At 45.2% G+C, this 17,338-nt stretch overlaps 1 protein-coding gene across 2 annotated transcripts; it reads right to left on the reverse strand.

Moving 5' to 3' along the window:
• Window positions 1-8,916: 8,916 nt before the first annotated feature.
• Window positions 8,917-15,005, reverse strand: LOC124680617 (F-box/FBD/LRR-repeat protein At1g13570-like). 2 transcript variants are annotated; one of them, XM_047215686.1, is made up of 5 exons: window positions 14,784-15,001; window positions 13,064-13,174; window positions 12,131-12,985; window positions 11,901-12,050; window positions 8,917-9,447 (listed from the first exon to the last, which is right to left on the reverse strand). In XM_047215686.1, the coding sequence occupies exons 2-5, from the start codon at window positions 13,166-13,168 to the stop codon at window positions 9,127-9,129; spliced, it is 1,431 nt and encodes a 476-aa protein (XP_047071642.1). In that variant the 5' UTR covers window positions 13,169-13,174; window positions 14,784-15,001; the 3' UTR covers window positions 8,917-9,126. The 2 variants fall into 2 exon arrangements, with proteins under 2 accessions (XP_047071642.1, XP_047071643.1); XM_047215687.1 differs by lacking the exon at window positions 8,917-9,447 and adding an exon at window positions 11,475-11,570 and having other exon boundaries at window positions 14,784-15,005.
• Between the last annotated feature and the right edge of the window lie 2,333 nt (window positions 15,006-17,338).

A 17,338-nucleotide genomic window follows, 5' to 3' on the forward strand; every position in this document is an offset into this window, starting at 1 on the left:
GTGACTTAAATTTTTAGTTGCACACACCGGTCACTCTAGGGGTAGTTGGTTGCAAGGAGCTCCAATTAACAGAATATGCAATTAAACAACATGCTTGCACTTAAAACGAAATTGGTACCCATATTTTTCACATCTTTAGATATAATTACCATCAGAAAAAGGAAACAAAATTATATCAATACATCTTGATTGTGTAACAAAAATGGAGCAATATAGCTTCATATATGATAGTAGAAAAAGCCTCATTAGTGGCGCACCAAAAATGGATTTTGTGGCGCATGGGGGGTGCGCCACAGAAACTTCGCCACAAAAATAAGGTTTCTGTGGCGCACCGACCCATGCGCCACAGAATTAAGGTTTTTGTGGCGCAAGGGTGCTTGGGTGCGCCACAGAATTGATTTTCAGTGCGCCACAGAACTTGCTTGTATTATACACGATTTTATGCTGCCTGCTATACACATGCAGTTTATAGACAGCAATATACAGGTTATATACAACAACATATAGAAATATGCAGATATAATATAAATAGCATGTACATTGCACATATATAATGTAGACATCATCATCACAGTACTTAGAGCCCGATCGAGATACATATATAGTGGCAAGTGTCAAATGTTTTGCATACAACTCTTAATTTATACAAAATTCACAATTTCGAGATACAAAGTAGTCTTCATCCGGTTCCTCCTTTGCTCCCTCCTCTCTACCCACCAGGCTCGCTTGCATCGAGGTCTTCATCCGGTTCCTACTATGATTAAAATGGAAGAAAGTGAGACCAACAAGTCCGATGCACAAGAGAAATGGAATAAATGCCTCATACATTGTTGGTCAACACAAATATTAACATTTAGGGATGGCGTAAGTGAGACCAAGTCCGATGCACAAGAGATTGATATTTGTGCTATCTTACCAGGCTCACTTACGCCACCCCAGAGTGTGTATCGGTGACCAAACATTTTAATCATCGGCATTTTGAAAATACCAAAGCAAATGGAATGACAAAATGGAATAAGTGCCTCATACATTGTTGGTCAACACAAATATTAGCATTCCGGGATGGCGTAAGTGAGGCCAAGTCCGATGCACAAGAGATTGATATTTGTGCTATCTTACCGAGCTCACTTACGCCACCCCAGAGTGTACGGTGACCAAACATTTTAATCATCGGCATTTTGAAAATACCAAAGCAAATGGAATGACAAAATGGAATAAGTGCCTCATACATTGTTGGTCAACATAAATACTATGGTCAGAAACCATAGTTGCAGTATACGCCGCAATATACTTTGCAGAAGGGCCCCTTTTCCCCGGCCGCCGTTCCGTGAACGGGTCCTTGACGAGACAACAACGCCGATTTGCCTCTCCGGCGCAGAACCACAGCAGTCCCAGCCGCCTCCCTTGTGGCCGTGTGTCCCGCGTCCTGCATTGTTCGCCTTCTTGCCCGGTGAACCAATAGACTGATCGTTGGAATAAGGAAACCGATGACGGCCGGTCGCAAGATTAGATTGCGATCGACCGTCATCGGCTTCTTTATTCCAACGATCGATCTATTGTTCACCGGGCAAGAAGGCGAAGAGTGCGAGGCGCGAGAGACGCGGCCACAAGAGAGGCGGCTGGGACTGGCGTGGTTCTGCGCCGGAGAGGCAGGTCGGCGTTGTTGTCTCGTCAAAGACACGTTCACGGAACGGCGGCCGGGGAAAGGGGGGCCCGTCTACAATGTATATTGCGGCGTATAGGTGACCAAACATTCTAATCATCGGCACTAAAATGGAAGAAAGAGCCAAGTGGTATCTCAACTAGATATCATATGCCTCATACTTTGTTGGTCGAAAGAAATATTAACATTCAGGGGTGGGGTCGGCGAGGCCGGGTAGGATGCACAAGAGATTGATATTTGTGCCATCGCACCGGACTCGGTGGCCCCACCCCAGAGTGTACAAGTGACCAAACAATTTAATCATCGGCACTAAAATGGAAGAAAGGCCAATGCAATTAAGAAGTAGCTAGTATGAACTAAATGGAATGCCTCATACTTTGTTGGTCGAAACAAATATTAACATCCAGGATGGAGTAAGTGAGGCCAGGTAGGATGCACAAGATATTGATATTTGTGCCATCATACCAGGCTCACTTGCTCCACCCCCGAGTGTACGAGTGATCGACCAACCATCTAATCATCGACAAGTACAAAAACACCACCAAACCAGCAACCATGGTGACATAAGTCAAGATGCTCAAACACACATAGCATGCATGGAGCAGATGCTCCAAAGGGATTATTCATCATTTGGTATATAGACCAAGTGATGCTGGCAAAAGAGAGGCCAATCAAGAACCAGTAAATCCATTAAGTGATAGATATGCCTAAACAAGCAACAACACATAGCATATCCCAGCTAACCAGATGAGACAAGTCTTGGTAGCCAACTTAATCACCTAGCACCACCTAGCCTTTTAAAACCATCAGAACAGTGGCATTCATTTACATGATCCCCTACTGTGGATATGTCTATTTTCATCAAAGCCAACAAGAAATAGATCATAAGACATCAATTAAGGAGGCAACCAGGGACAAAGGGAAACATTTGATGATCCATTATCATAGGCAACAAAGCAGCAACTTTTTCCCCTCTAATCTAGCTAGAGTCCTTAAAAGAAATCCATCATAAGCATGGTCAAATACACATATATAGCATGGGGCAGATGCTTCAAAGGGATTATATATTCATCACTTGGTAATTTAGAGAGCAAACAAGCAGTAGCCATATCACTCAATCCAATAATATAGTAATTTGGATCATAAGGCATCAATTAAGGAGGCAACTAGGGACAAAGAGACAAAGTTGATGATCCGGTAAGTGCATGACACTTTGAGCTACCAAGAATAAAGGCCACCAGTGGATAAACATCTGCTCAACCATTTCTTGCACTAGAGGAAAAGTAACCAACATTGAAACTTGAACAGTCAAGTGACACTACAAGCAGCTCACACACACATGCAAACACATGTGTTGACAGTAACTAAACAATGAGAAGAACACTCATGGGTACTTAGGATCAGTAGGGAATTGATAAAGTACAGTGAGGAGCAAGCATACCATCAGAAACTGTCCATTTGAGAGAATAACATTGGGGTAATGTTAAAATGTTTGTCTCCATATTTGGGAGACATTTTTAATATTGGAGTCTAGCTAATGGAAATCAAGAACTAGTCTTGATCTCCAAATGGTGATTAGAGGGAATTTATTCATCTTAAGCAACATTAGGGACAAATGGGATCATGAAAGGGACTTGGATCATTTGGATCATAAGGCATCAATTAAGGAGCCAACCAGGGACAAAGGGAAACATTTGATGATCCATTATCATAGGCAACAAAGCAGCAATCTTTTTCCCCTCTAATTTAGCTAGAGTCCTTAAAAGAAATTCTACTTAAAATGAAGTAGCTCTTTGTTGGTATTGATTACCAACAGGAACTCAAGCCACTACTTGATCTTACTAATTCAAAGCAGGACCGGTGCGGGACCGGTGCTTGATGTTGCCATCATCTCCGACCCCAAGAACTCTCTCATGTTCTCTCTCACATGCCATGCCAGCTGCTTGCTCCAAACATACAACAACACAAACACAAGCATACGCAATCAGCGGTAACCACTTGTGCTAATGCGGCAAACAACTAGTAGTACTATTTCTGCATTCTGTAGAATCTTAGAGCAAGCTAGGACTATAAATTGCTGCCAATTCAATACAAGAGGCTCATCATCCACATGATTCATCATCACATGCAGAGAATGGAAATAATATATCCAGATCGAGCACAACAGCATCCAAAGCACAACAACAGCACAACAGCATCCAGATCGAGCACAACAACATCCAGAGCACAACAGGAACACATCCAGAGCAGGGGTAGAGGAAGAGGGAGGGGAGGGGAGAGGTGGAGCTCAACGACGATAGGGGTGGAGGAGGAGGTTGACGATGACGGCAGGGGTGGAGGAGGAGGAAGACGCGGCGGCTCCTCCTCCTTGACGCGCAGCCGGCCCCTCCTCCTCCATGCGGCGGCCGCCCCTCCTCCTCCACGCCGCAGCGGCTTGTGCTGCTGGTGGCGGGGATGGGTGGAGCGTGGCGGCATGCGGCCCTCGCGGAGGAAGGAGGCGGCGGCGGCAACGGCGACAGCGACGCTCACCATGGAAGGCGGCGGCGCGCGGCGGTAGGGAGAGGAAGAGGGGTGGAGGAGGAAGTGTACGGGCGGGGGAGGGGGTGCGATTGGATATAGAAGGCGCTATTTCTGTGGCGCACTTGTGCTGGTGCGCCACAGAATCAACTACTTCTGTGGCGCACCATAACCAGTGCGCCACAGAAACACTTATTTCTGTGGCGCAGCATGCCACGTGCGCCACAGAAATACCTACACTAATAATTGGTGGTGGCAGGATGTGGGCCCCACATAATTTCTGTGGCGCACGTTTCAGTAGTGCGCCACAAAAATAGCTTATTTTTGTGGCACATCCTCTCTCGTGCGCCACAAAAAATCTTTCTGTGGCGCATTTCTGCTGGTGCGCCATAGAACTAAGCTCCACCTATAAGCATTTCCCTACTAGTGCGATAGCGATATATCACAAGTATGAATTACTTAAAACGAAATTGCATCCAATTGGTACTTGATGCAACCAAATCTATGTGTCCGATGACACACACGTCTATTAGAGGCACTGCTTGGAAGCGATTCTAACCCATAACAAAATGGACCGGCTCCAATATTTCAGTTGTTTTTCAATGAAATTTCACTGAAATTCGGCATGGTGGTCGATATTTTCGTCCTATAGTTTTTTAGAACTATGCATTAGCTCAAATTTTCCATTTTTACTTATTCAAATGTTGTTCAATGCTCCAATATTATTTTTGCGCAACATTTTATAGAAAATTTAGTGCTAAAAATTAGGATTTATCAAAAAATAAGCCAATAAATGGCCGGCAGATAAAATCAATTAATCTGCCGATAAGCGGTTAATCTCCATTTTGAGACCGACTGAGAAGTTAACGATTAACGATTTCTTGAACATTTGTCATCGCCAACAACTGCTGCCTTCTCAATTCAGGCCTTAACACAGAATTATGGATCGGCTTCTGCTAAATCGATTCCAAAGGTAGTCACGTGGACGAAGCCCTCTCCCCATCAGTACAAACTAAACGGGCTAGAGGAAGGAGATGAGCGCGTCTTCTTGGGTGTGCTTTGGTTTGGTGGACCATGACGCTGAGGCTCCGCCGCGAGGTGCTGCTGTGGTGGCGGTGTGATCGACAAGAGCAACAGGCCAAGCCGGCGGATAGTGTGGGCAGGGTGCGGACATACGGACGAAAGTCTAGCCGCCTTTCGGTGCCGGCAGCGACGGCGCCCGTGGGCGTCGTTCTCCTCCTTGGAGGCGTCATTGAGGTGTGTCGGCACCGCCCCGCTCCCGCTTTGGTTTGGTGATGTCTCCGGGTGAAAGCCTAGGTTCGGAGTAGAATCGGCGCAATGGCGGCATCTCGATGTCGTCCCTCGGTTGGGAGCATTGCGTTCGGAGACACGACATGTTGTTTTCTTTGCGATCCTCCGGTGCTCGTTGCTTTCCAAGGTGGATCGTCCGGGGCGCTAGGTACGATGTCGCCGGAGAGTCCAAGACGATGCCTTTCTCGAGGCCGACCAAGTTCCGCCATCTTCTCTGATGGTGCGTTGACAAGGAGAGCTCGGGTGGAGGTGTTTTCTTCGGAGGTGGCCGGCGTAGAGCGAGACGCGGCTCGGTGCTCTTCTTAGGATAGGCTCTTTCGTGTCGGAGTTGTAATATCGTGGTGGCTGTCTTAGGACTAGCCTGGTGTGGAGTTCGTACTGCGCTCGTTGTTCGCAGCGGGTTGTAGTCATCTTGTAATCTTGTTTCTGCCTTCTATAAAGATATGGTATGTCTTTGGCGTACTCTCGAAAAAAAAAGAAAACGGTGCAGCTTCAGCCATACTCCGTAATTCCAAAGGGGAAGCTATTGTTGGGAGTGCTAAACCGATGGTAAATCTCGTTGATGCTACATATGCTGAAGCTTTGGCTCTTAAATATGGTCTACAACTCTTAGAAAATATTGGTTGCGTTCCAGTGACAGTGGAATCAGATAATACGGAAGTTATTCAAGCATGTACTGGTGAGATCGAGCTTTGGAGTCCTTTCACGCCGATATTGTTGGACTATTTCCAGATTGCAAGCAGAATTGGTCAGATATCTTTTCAGCATTGTCCAAGAGACGCAAATAAGGCGGCGCACAAGCTAGCTAGGCGTAGTTTTGATTCGAATTCTTCATTCATGTGGGATGGTGAACCTCCACCATCGGTTTTAAGTGATGTAATTGACGATGTTTCTTTGTTTGAACAATGAATAAAGTGTGCGCCTTAAGTTTCAAAAAGAAATAGTATTGGCGGGACAATACTCTTATTTTAGCACCCAAACTGGTCCGGTTTAGTCCATGCTTTTGATTTATTCATTTTTGTATGGGATGTTCACACGCCACAGCCATGTCACTTATAAGGTGGGTTCTCATTATCTAATACACTGCTAAACAGTATAAACAGATCAGCATAGCTTCTTCTATACAGTTAACTCTAGATTCACTGGTTTGTGCAGCAAAAAATTGAATTACTGGTTTGTGCAACAACAACCTCAAGAGTTACTGGTTTGTGCAATTTTCTCAAGCTACTAGAATTAAGTTGCAGGTGCACCAGCATAGGTAGCCATAAAGCGGAAATGTGTTTCGGCTCTCAGGTCTAGATGCTCCTGATTTCTTAACCAATCACGTTTCGTGCGCTCCTCTACTTGTCAGTGTATTCAACAACGTATGCCCTTTGTATGTTCGTTTTTGAACAGTACATGGGTCCTGCTGAGCAGAGGTAATCAATGCTTTCATGGAAAAAAATAGCACGCTATAGCATATCTGGAGAGCCAACGCTACGCTATTTCGGCGCTATAGCGCGCTATTCGCGTTAATAGCACGCTATAGCATGCTAATAGCGTATTTTTAGACCCACGCTATTTTGTTATAGCATGCTATTTTTTTCTCTAATGCTTGTAGCTCCTCTCGGTCGAACGGAACATGTCAAACGGATCTTCTTACGAACCTGGACGTAGGTCCAGGCCATTAATTTCGTTGTCTCCTCTCCATATCACCGGGTAGTTTGATCTGGTACTCACCTTGTAACCTCACGCTCCGGTGTCTAGATCAAGGTCACTAAGTCTAAAATCAGGGCGCCCCAAATCGTGGCTGCAGATCCAGCATGGATGTGTCCGTCGTCCTCCTTCACTCCGGCGACTCGGAGCTCTGGGTACAGTGTATTCATCTACTCTTAGATTCGTTCCTCTCCACATCCATTAGATCAGGTGAGCTATCTCCCTCCGGATGACGAAGGTCTCCGACTCCACCCGGTGAGTCGCTTGTGCACACTCGGCGGCGGCTGAGGTAATTCCACTCAACTCTTTCATGGCCTAGATACTAGTCTAGGCTGCAGCCGCTAACCCTGTGCCTCGCCGTCCCTTAATCGTACGCACAGGGAGCACGCACATCATCCGCGCATGGATCCGCATGGGCCTCGTGCATATTGAGAAGATACAGTTCATGTGTTTGCTCAACTGGCCGCATGCACTGATCTTTTCCTATTTTCGCCGTTGTGATGTTGGTCGTTGTATGTCATCACGCTCGTGCAAGAGTTTTTTTTTTTTTTTTGAACAAAGAAGTGGATCATATATTAGCTTAGCACGTGGCAGGTACAATTTTCATACAGGCCCTTTACATCACTCGTCCTAAAGAACCGAGAATTTGAAGATAGGCATGTACTTTTGCAAGAAACACCCTAGCAAAAACACTGGAAAAGCAATCAAAACCCTGGGTATCTCTGCCACCAGCCGCTGACGTCCTCAAGGCGTTGCCGCCGAGGAGCAGGGCGAGAGCACTCGAGCGCCCCTTTCCGGCGAGAAACCGTCGTCGCTGGCTACCTTGAGACTTCCGGGGACGAACCTCGTGCAAGAGTTACTGTGGCCTTGGTTTTTATCTTCATGTGCATTCTTTCAGATTTATTTCTTGTGTGCAATTAGTCTTTGTTTAGAAAATATTGAAGGATGAACACGAAAAGCTACTGTACCAAGGTCTATGATCTGGGGCAACCGGTCCAGCTGTGAATCGTCCATCCGGCCGTCTAAACTAACATTGGATTCAAAAGCTGCCGCGAGTCTGCACACTACCTTAGGTGAACATGCTACACAGAGCCTGCAATACATCATTATCTACAGGTTCGTATATGGACCAAATTGTGTCAGACTCAGATCTAGAGACATGAATGCACGGTGCAGATATCAGGATCAGCTGAACTCGAGAGCCAAAACTGCACTTAAACGCCATAAAGATACTAGAATGAGAGTATTAGTTTATTTTTTTTGGTGTCTCGGTTCCGAAGATACAACTGAAAAACAAGCAATCTTATAATCCAGTGTATCTCTTCTACTTGGCGAAACCAACAGAGATATCTGGAGCGGTCATGGACAAAAATCAAGTGAAAATGAACATAGATATATTTTGTTTCAAATTTGATATTTGCTTCTATATTTGGTTTTCATTGCCTCATAGGTGTAGAAGCAGGTTCAAAAATCTTCATCTTGTGAATTTTTGCTCAATGATAATGATATTGTTATGCACTGGCTGTGCACCGGTGGATGTATTGCATGGCATATATACAAGATTCCAAATCAAATGGAGTAACTATGTTGGATTTTTTTGTTATAGCTCAATAACGCTTCAACCCATCAACGAAAAACTCGCTAAATTCTCTCTGGCATAAAACAAATTCAGAAAAATCAATCTAACAAAAATTAAACCATAGAAAAGTTTGGACATATATGCTATGGAATAAAAGAAGATAGAATATGAGGTTCTTGATTTTCTAATGTGGCATCGTAGCAGCGCACGGGCTTTTGTACTAGTCTTATTAACAAACAGTTATTACATAATCTCCCGACCAACAACAATTAATTAGCAATTTTTGCCAAGGCTTAGATTATACGACCCCAATCATATGAGGCGGATGTTATCGCTTACACAGCTATATCCACCAGTACTCTTAAGTAACACAAAGCTTGACCGTTGGTGAAAGTTTCTGACTGAGATGGTACCTTGCATGCCAAGCAGCACGACCAAAAAATGATCTATCAACTGTGTCAACAAAATATTCCTCAGGGAGCAATTGAGTTGTACTGACAGTTAAAGACTGCAACGCAGGAGCATGTTCCACAATATGAAGAAGAAATTGCAGCTGGCCTCTTGCTCCTTTATATCCTGTAATATGCATATCTTTCAGATAACTGTATTCAAAGTGTGGATGTGGAAGGTGCTGCCTATCAGGTCCCTTGTTTGCAAACCACAAGTCCTTACAGCCACCAAACTGCATGTCAAAATGAATCCAAATGATCAGCTTCAAACCACAAGTCCACTACAACCCGCAAATTATATAGGGAAATTACATAGCGTAAGATGAAATATGGGATCCATGATCTAGATGAACAAATGCATCCATGGTTTTATAATTGGCATATCACTTACGCACCAGAGAAGGTGATGAAGAATTGATTTTATTCACATTATTTTTCCATATACATCTTTTTTACTCTATGTTCAGTTCAGCCCACATGTCCAACAGACACACTCCTTGGTTTCAGTTGTAAGCTTAGTATATGTTAGCACTAGGGCTGCGCACTCAGTTTATTTCGGTTGATACTTTGGTAAATTCTGTAATGATCAATAAAGTTCTTACCAGTTCAGGTATAGAAGCATACCTGCTGGTTGTGAATGCATATGTGCATGTATGTTGTGTTTTTTCTTCATAAGCTTGGCAATGAATGAAACAATGAGATAAAAAGGTCTCCATGCATTGCATGGTCCATTCTCTCTGTGTTAACTAAGGGCATCTCCAGCGGGCCGACCCAAACGGTCCTGGGCTGTCCATTTCGGTCCGCACGGACTGGCAGACAGCCCGCGGACGCTCCAGCGGGGCGACGCAAACGGACCGACCCGTCCCCGCCAACGCATCCGTGCCCCAAATTTGTGAAACCGATGCGTCAGTGCGGACAGCAAGCGTGTCCTCCCGTGTCCGCCCGTGTGCATCTTGGGCCCGCATGGAAGCGACCCAACGGTCTTCCACCTCTGGCCATCAATGGACGTACTCTGGCCGTGCAGTTCGACGCCTGGGCTCCTACTCTAGCCGCGCCGTCCGACGCCTGCACTCCTACTCTGTTCGCGCCGCCCGACGCCTGCGCTCCTATTCTGGCCACGCCGCCTGCCGTCCATCAATGCCGGTGTTTCGTTCTATGCGCCGGCATCCAAAGCTCTGGCCCTTTATAAGCAGGCAAACGCCGGCCATTATCTTCCACCATCTTCCATTGCCCACCACCACCACCAGCACAGCATCACCGCAGCCATGGTCGGCGGTATAGGCTCGAGGGGAGGGCGCCTAGGACGGCCTCCGGGCTGTGGCCGTGGGCGTGGGAGAGGACGCAGCCGAGGCCGACGAGGAAGAGGTAGCAGGAGAGGCCAGAGTCAGCCACCAGCATCGCCTTCGCCGCCATCGTCACCCGATCCGGTCGCCATCGACCTCTCTGACTTGAGTTTGGCGTGACCATCCACCAGGGCACAGGCTGCGCCTGCCCCAAAGGTTCTCATCGATCGTCGACGGGCAAGAGCGCCACCATGTCCTCCTTCGCGTGTCCGGCGGCGCGACAGGCCTGTGGCGAGGGGCAGATGTTCCTCTACAAAGGATAGAGGCGCTTCGCCCGCTCGCATGCCATCGATGTCGGGCACTTCGTCGTCTTCAAGTACGACGACTATGGCGAGTTCAGCGTCAACGTCTTCAACGAGACCATGTGCCGCCGCCACTACCACTCCGACGAGGACGGCTAAGCGACGCCAAGACGAAGATGATGTAGTTTCTACTATGTTTTTATTAAGTTTCTATTTGCTTCAAGCAAATCTGCCAATATGCATGGAACAATGGAGAAATGAAAATGCAAGATGATTTGGCCAGCTCCGCCCCGCTGGGCGCGGTGTCCGGGCTGGCCGGACCGCGCGACGCATCCTGTCCACTGGCTGACCCAAACGGACAAAAACGGACCGTTTGGGTCAGCCCGCTGGAGATGCCCTAATACCACATGCCTAGCTCAGTGTGCAGTGCGTACCAAAAATTAGTAACACCTTGCTACTTCACTAGAAAAGACCAAGGTGAGATGTATAGAAGGGGCCTGGATGGCAGGATTATAAACAGCTCTAGTTTACTTCTGGTGTTGTATAATGCGTACGAAATGAAAATATTTTTCCTTGGTTAACAATTTGTTTTATCTGTATTATGTAAAAGACCAAGTTCCAAACACCAAGGATATTTCATAACCTACAGAAAAACCAGAAACTGAGCTCACCACCTTTTGTGCTTGGTTCAGTTTACTCTGTATCAGTTTTTCAGTTCGGTTGCCACATACAAAGCCTTAATTTAGCACTCCAGTTTATGGCACCGAATGGCTGCATGATGCATGCGATCATGAGTGGCAAATCTCCAGCAAATGTGGCATGTTATGATTCAGTGTTGTAGGTTCGTACTGGATATAGTAAGTATATGAATGCTTGCAAATTTTTTTGGTATTCGGGTCATTTGTAATTATGCTAAGTTAACACTAAACAGGCAGACCATAATTTAAAATAGAAGTTTAACTGGTGCGCATGATAATCTGAACAGAACAAAACAGGAGACATTGCACAACAGCGGAATTAGCTTCATACGAAAATAAAATAAATGCATATGGTGCAAACTTATGTAAGATATACACTAGCAAAGATGAATCTGGAACATACATGAACGTCCAACTTCTCAATGAAGGGAGCTGCCCTCAAGGAGGAGACTAAGTAGAGTATCTTGTCAACATCTTCCTTAAATATATGCGTCAAAAACTGAATATTCCTGAGCTGAGAAATTTTCTGTAGGTTACAAAAATCCCACCGCGTCTGAGGCAAGAGAAAATAATATCATTAACAAAAATAATAGATAAATTAATTTGTAACATAAATAGTTTCCAAGTGCAAACCTCTAGTTGCTGAAATAAGACATGCAGAGTCAGATTTTGAATGCTCGGGATCTCATTGATAAGTGCAGCAAAAGCATGCTGAAAAACTGCCCTGAAGAACAAAATGTTTGCATTTTCCATCTGCAAACTTTGAGTGAAGATAACAGGAACAAACTCACCTTTGTACACAAAGGTGGAGAGCCTTGCAGCATTGAACTCTACCTTGGTTATAGCACAGTTAACAACTCGCAAGTATAACAGATGGTTCAATGGGTGTTCTACCCTAAGCTCGTCATTCAAATGACATTTGACAATGCTCAACCACTCAAGACTGTCACAATTTGACAACATATTTTCAAGATCCTTTTTAGTGACATGCAGCAAGTTCAGATCAAGTTTTCTTAGGCTAGGAAAACCTCTGAACTGGAAAGGTAGTTTCAAAGATACAAAACTAAGCTGAATACACTGCAGACGGGATATACTTTGACAGTCCAAAAGTTGAAACGGAAATGTGTATCGATCAGCACGTCCCCCAGATCTGACAGGTGCTAAGTCAAAAGCTAGATTCTTCGCCTGTGACGAAACAGCAAAACTAACCCAATCATTGAGATGGTCAACCAGCGTTGTGTCAAATGCAAATTTCACTTCAAGATCTTCAACAAACATGCCATGATACTTTTGTAGAACTACATTAACGTTACGGATGAAATTCTGGACATATCTTTGTGGATAAGACCTATTTGGCTCACATGCAGCAACACCATTGAAACTTAGCCTTCGACAGGTAGCCCACATATATCTCCACTTACTTGACAAAACACTAGTTTTTATAACATCATTTGGAGACAATTTTGACAAAATTATGCCAAGCAGATCCTGATCAAAAGGAAAAATACAATCAACTTTACAAATTCCCATTACAAACAATATTAACATCAAAGAATGTTAAAATACCTCCGGTAGGTCTTCAAGTTTAACTTTCGGTCTTCTGTTCTGCTGGACTACTTTAGTATGGCAATGGTCCAATGTTGCACTTTCACTCATTAGGTAGTTTCCCATTTGAAACTGAAATTGACAAGTAAAATCCCATTCCATCAATTGTACAATGCAAAGAAAATAACCAAAAACGAAAGCACCAGGTAACTATAATTTATTAAGCAAAGTCTGTTCAAAACCTATTATTCTGTGTAAATGGAATGGTTTGACGAATATAAGAAAAACATGTCTCTATTTTTAAATTACTACACTGAATATTCTTGTTCAAAGAAAACACGCATATTCCACATAATTGGTACTGTAGAGAGTACTTTTAGTTACCGTGCGCAGTAAAACTGCATCTTTTCGCATATTTAATGCTTAATTTGAAATTAATAACAAGATTACACAAACTGCATCTTTGTTTACTTTTATCAAATACTCCCTCAAGTTTAACAGGTAGTTGAAGAAAAAAATTGACAATTAATTTAGTCAACAAAATTTGAATTATATGTCACAAATTTATACCATTGGAAACTTCACTTGGATATATGAATCTAGCGATGTAGCTTTTATGGCACATATCTCATAATTTGTTTAAAAATTTGGTGGTCAAAATTTTTCTTGAACTACGTGCATGCCTGTTAAACTGATCCGGAGGGAGTAGATCGCATCTTTAACTCTCAGGGTGTATCAGAATAACACAAGAAAATTCGATTCATGGCAAAATAAATAAATATCTGAGCCAACTTGCCGCAACAGCAATTAGTATGAGGGATACGGGATACGGCGAGATGCCAACGGCCTAGCAGCTGCGTGGCGCTCCCTTTGGATGCTACAACTGCTTAGGAAACAGCGGTGCAGAAATTCCAGCAAGGCGCCAACGGCAACGGCCGGCGATTGTTGAGTGGCTGCTCGAAGGGAGCGAAAGCGGTGGCTCGAGGGGGAGAAAGCAGCGGATTCAAGGGGGCAAGGGCTAGGGTGGAGTCGGGTCTGGGCAGGAGATTATGTTGGCTATTTAGGGCGTGTTCGGCAACGTCCCAGCTGCTCAACATCCTCAAATCTCAGATTCCAACTCCCTCGCTAGCTTCTCAAAATCGATAGGAGGAGCTGAAAACGTTCGGTGCAGCTTTTGTAAACCAGTTGGGCTGGAAGCACAAAAGCAAGTGATTTGGCCCACGTGCAGATGAAGAATCTTAGTCCATTTGTTGTAAGTTTGACTGTCTGTTGGACTGGTTAGTAAGCTGAGCTGATTTCAGTCTAAAAAAAGTGAGGCTGGGCTGTTTGGTCGGGTTGGATATCACGACTGTTTTTTTTCGAGCCACATACTCACATATGCATTAGGGGTCAGGTAGGTGTTTGGCCTATTTCCCATCCTCACTTGCACAACAAACAACCCGGTGAGAATCCTAGTGTTCTCATAGGTCCATTTAGCAGCCATTCTTCACACTTGTCTAAAACGCAATAATCAGGAACATAGGCATAAAGATTTTTATTTCATGTCTAGCTACTTGCAAACAGCAATTACAAACTAGCATGCTACATGGCTGTCACAGCAGTTACAACATAATCAGGCAATAATCATTCCATTTAGCATCAACTCTGCAATACTTCTAAAGGATTGTCACAGATATATTACAGAACAATAGCTGCTGTTTTACTTCAAAAGAAACAGAGGAAAAACCAGAACATGCCTCACCTCGAACTACTGCAGTAGGCCAACGGAGGTCGGGGAACAGGGCGGTCAGAGGACGGCCAAGCTCCGGCTCGAGGCGAGGTCGGAGCCGCAGGGCCCTGGATAGCGGAGGTCCGGGTCAAGGAAGGGGAAGGAGAGGCGGCGGAGGTCGGGGAAGCAGCGCGGCTGAGTCCAGAGAAGCAGGGGCGGCGGATTCGTTGCGGGACGACGGTGGCGGCGGCGCGGGCCTGCTAGGGTTCGGTCGCCCGTGTGGAAAAAGAAAGAGAGACGTGGGGATTGAGGAGCGGTCGCCTTTTGTACGTGATTTTGGACCAGATCCTGGCTTTATTAGCTTCTCAGATTTGACGTGTTCGGGACGGACGGGGCTTCGGTTTGCGACCATCCGTGCGCCCCGCCCGGTAATTAGGGCTACTTCTTTTGGGCTTCTTCTAGAGCTGCTTCTGGATGTCAAACAGGTGAAGTTTAAAAGAAGGGGTACCACTACCTAGAGACCGACCTTTGAGAAGGGAAAAACCATCTCGCGCGCGTGCTCTCGCGACTACACGTGTCGCGCGCGGAACGTGTCCCCGGGAAAAGACGCGAATCGTTTTCCGGGTTTGGTTTTTCCCTTTGCGCTCCGGTAGACGCGTTAACAATATGCGGACCCGTTACGCTTCTTTTTTCCTTTACGCGCGATGTACGTTTTCAAAAAATTGGGCGGGACTTCCTTTTTGGCTTTTTCCCTTTGTATTTCCGGGCTGTGAGTTTTCTGGGGAATTAATGGGAGGGAGGTAGCACTTTCAAATAACATTTTTTTTAAAATTCCAACAGAGTGCTACAAGATGACATACGTCGAAGCGAGTGCTACGGCTCGGCTTCGCCTCGTATCAAGGCGCCTTCTGCGCATCAAACATTAATAAACATAATGAATGGCAAACATATGTTGTTGTCCCCGTTTGTCGTTACCCCCATATGTCGAAGCGAGTGCTACGGCTCGGCTTCGCCTCGTATCAAGGCGCCTTCGGCGCATCAAACATTAATAAACATAATGAATGGCAAACATATGTCGTTGTCCTCGTTTGTCGTTACCCCCATACGTCGAAGCGAGTGCTACGGCTCGGCTTCGCCTCGTATCAAGGCGCCTTCGGCGCATCAAACTATTGTTTTTTTTTCTATTTTTTTCCTTTGGAAATATTTTCGTTTGATTTTCTCTTTTATTGTCTGGAAAGATTTCCGTTTTCTCTTTTATTGTCCGGAAATATTTCCGTTTGATTTTCTCGTTTGTTTCTCTGGATATTTTTCTTTACCAATCGTTGTGAAGTACATCCCCGCCGTAGAGACGAGTACAGCGTAGGAACCAAGAGGAGTACGAAGGCCGTTGTTTCTCTGTTTGTTTCTCTTGATAGATTTTCCGTTTTGTCTAGCGCAGGTACATGTTCCGAGGGTTGTGAAGTACATCTCCGCCGTAGAGACGAGTACAGCGTAGGAACCAAGAGGAGTACGAAGGTCGTTGTTTCTCTGTTTGTTTCTCTTGATAGATTTCCGTTTTGTCTAGCGTAGGTACATGTTCCAATCTTTGTGAAGTACATCCCCGCCGTAGAGACGAGTACAGCGTAGGAACCAAGAGGAGTACGAAGGTCGTTGTTTCTCTGTTTGTTTCTCTTGATAGATTTCCGTTTTATCTAGCGCAGGTACATGTTCCAATCTTTGTGAAGTACATCCCCGCCGTAGAGACGAGTACAGCGTAGGAACCAAGAGGAGTACGAAGGTCGTTGTTTCTCTGTTTGTTTCTCTTGATAGATTTCCGTTTTGTCTAGCGCAGGTACATGTTCCAATCGTTGTGAAGTACATCCACGCCTTAGAGACGAGTACAGCGTAGGAACCAAGAGGAGTACGAAGGTCGTTGTTTCTCTGTTTGTTTCTCTTGATAGATTTCCGTTTTGTCTAGCGCAGGTACATGTTCCAATCGTTGTGAAGTACATCCACGCCTTAGAGACGAGTACAGCGTAGGAACCAAGAGGAGTACGAAGGTCGTTGTTTCTCTGTTTGTTTCTCTTGATAGATTTCCGTTTTGTCTAGCGCAGGTACATGTTCCAATCGTTGTGAAGTACATCCCCGCCGTAGAGACGAGTACAGCGTAGGAACCAAGAGGAGTACGAAGGTCGTTGTTTCTCTGTTTGTTTCTCTTGATAGATTTCCGTTTTGTCTAACGCAGGTACATGTTCCAAGGGCTGGGAAGTACATCCCCGCCGTAGAGACGAGTACAGCGTAGGAACCAAGAGGAGTACGAAGGTCGTTGTTTCTCTGTTTGTTTCTCTTGATAGATTTCCGTTTTGTCTAGCGCAGGTACATGTTCCAATCGTTGTGAAGTACATCCCCGCCTTAGAGACGAGTACAGCGTAGGAACCAAGAGGAGTACGAAGGTCGTTGTTTCTCTGGATAGATTTCCGTTTTGTCTAGCGCAGGAAGAGGAGTACAACTTATGTAGTAAGAAGAGTACAGGACTGTGTCTCTTTCCTTTTTCTCTACCGTAGTTACAGGTGCAAAGGCTTGTCGAGTACAGCGGTGATGACGAGTCG

The sequence above is a fragment of the Lolium rigidum genome, unplaced genomic scaffold (assembly GCF_022539505.1).
Source record: "Lolium rigidum isolate FL_2022 unplaced genomic scaffold, APGP_CSIRO_Lrig_0.1 contig_21975_1, whole genome shotgun sequence".
Lineage (NCBI taxonomy): Eukaryota > Viridiplantae > Streptophyta > Magnoliopsida > Poales > Poaceae > Lolium > Lolium rigidum.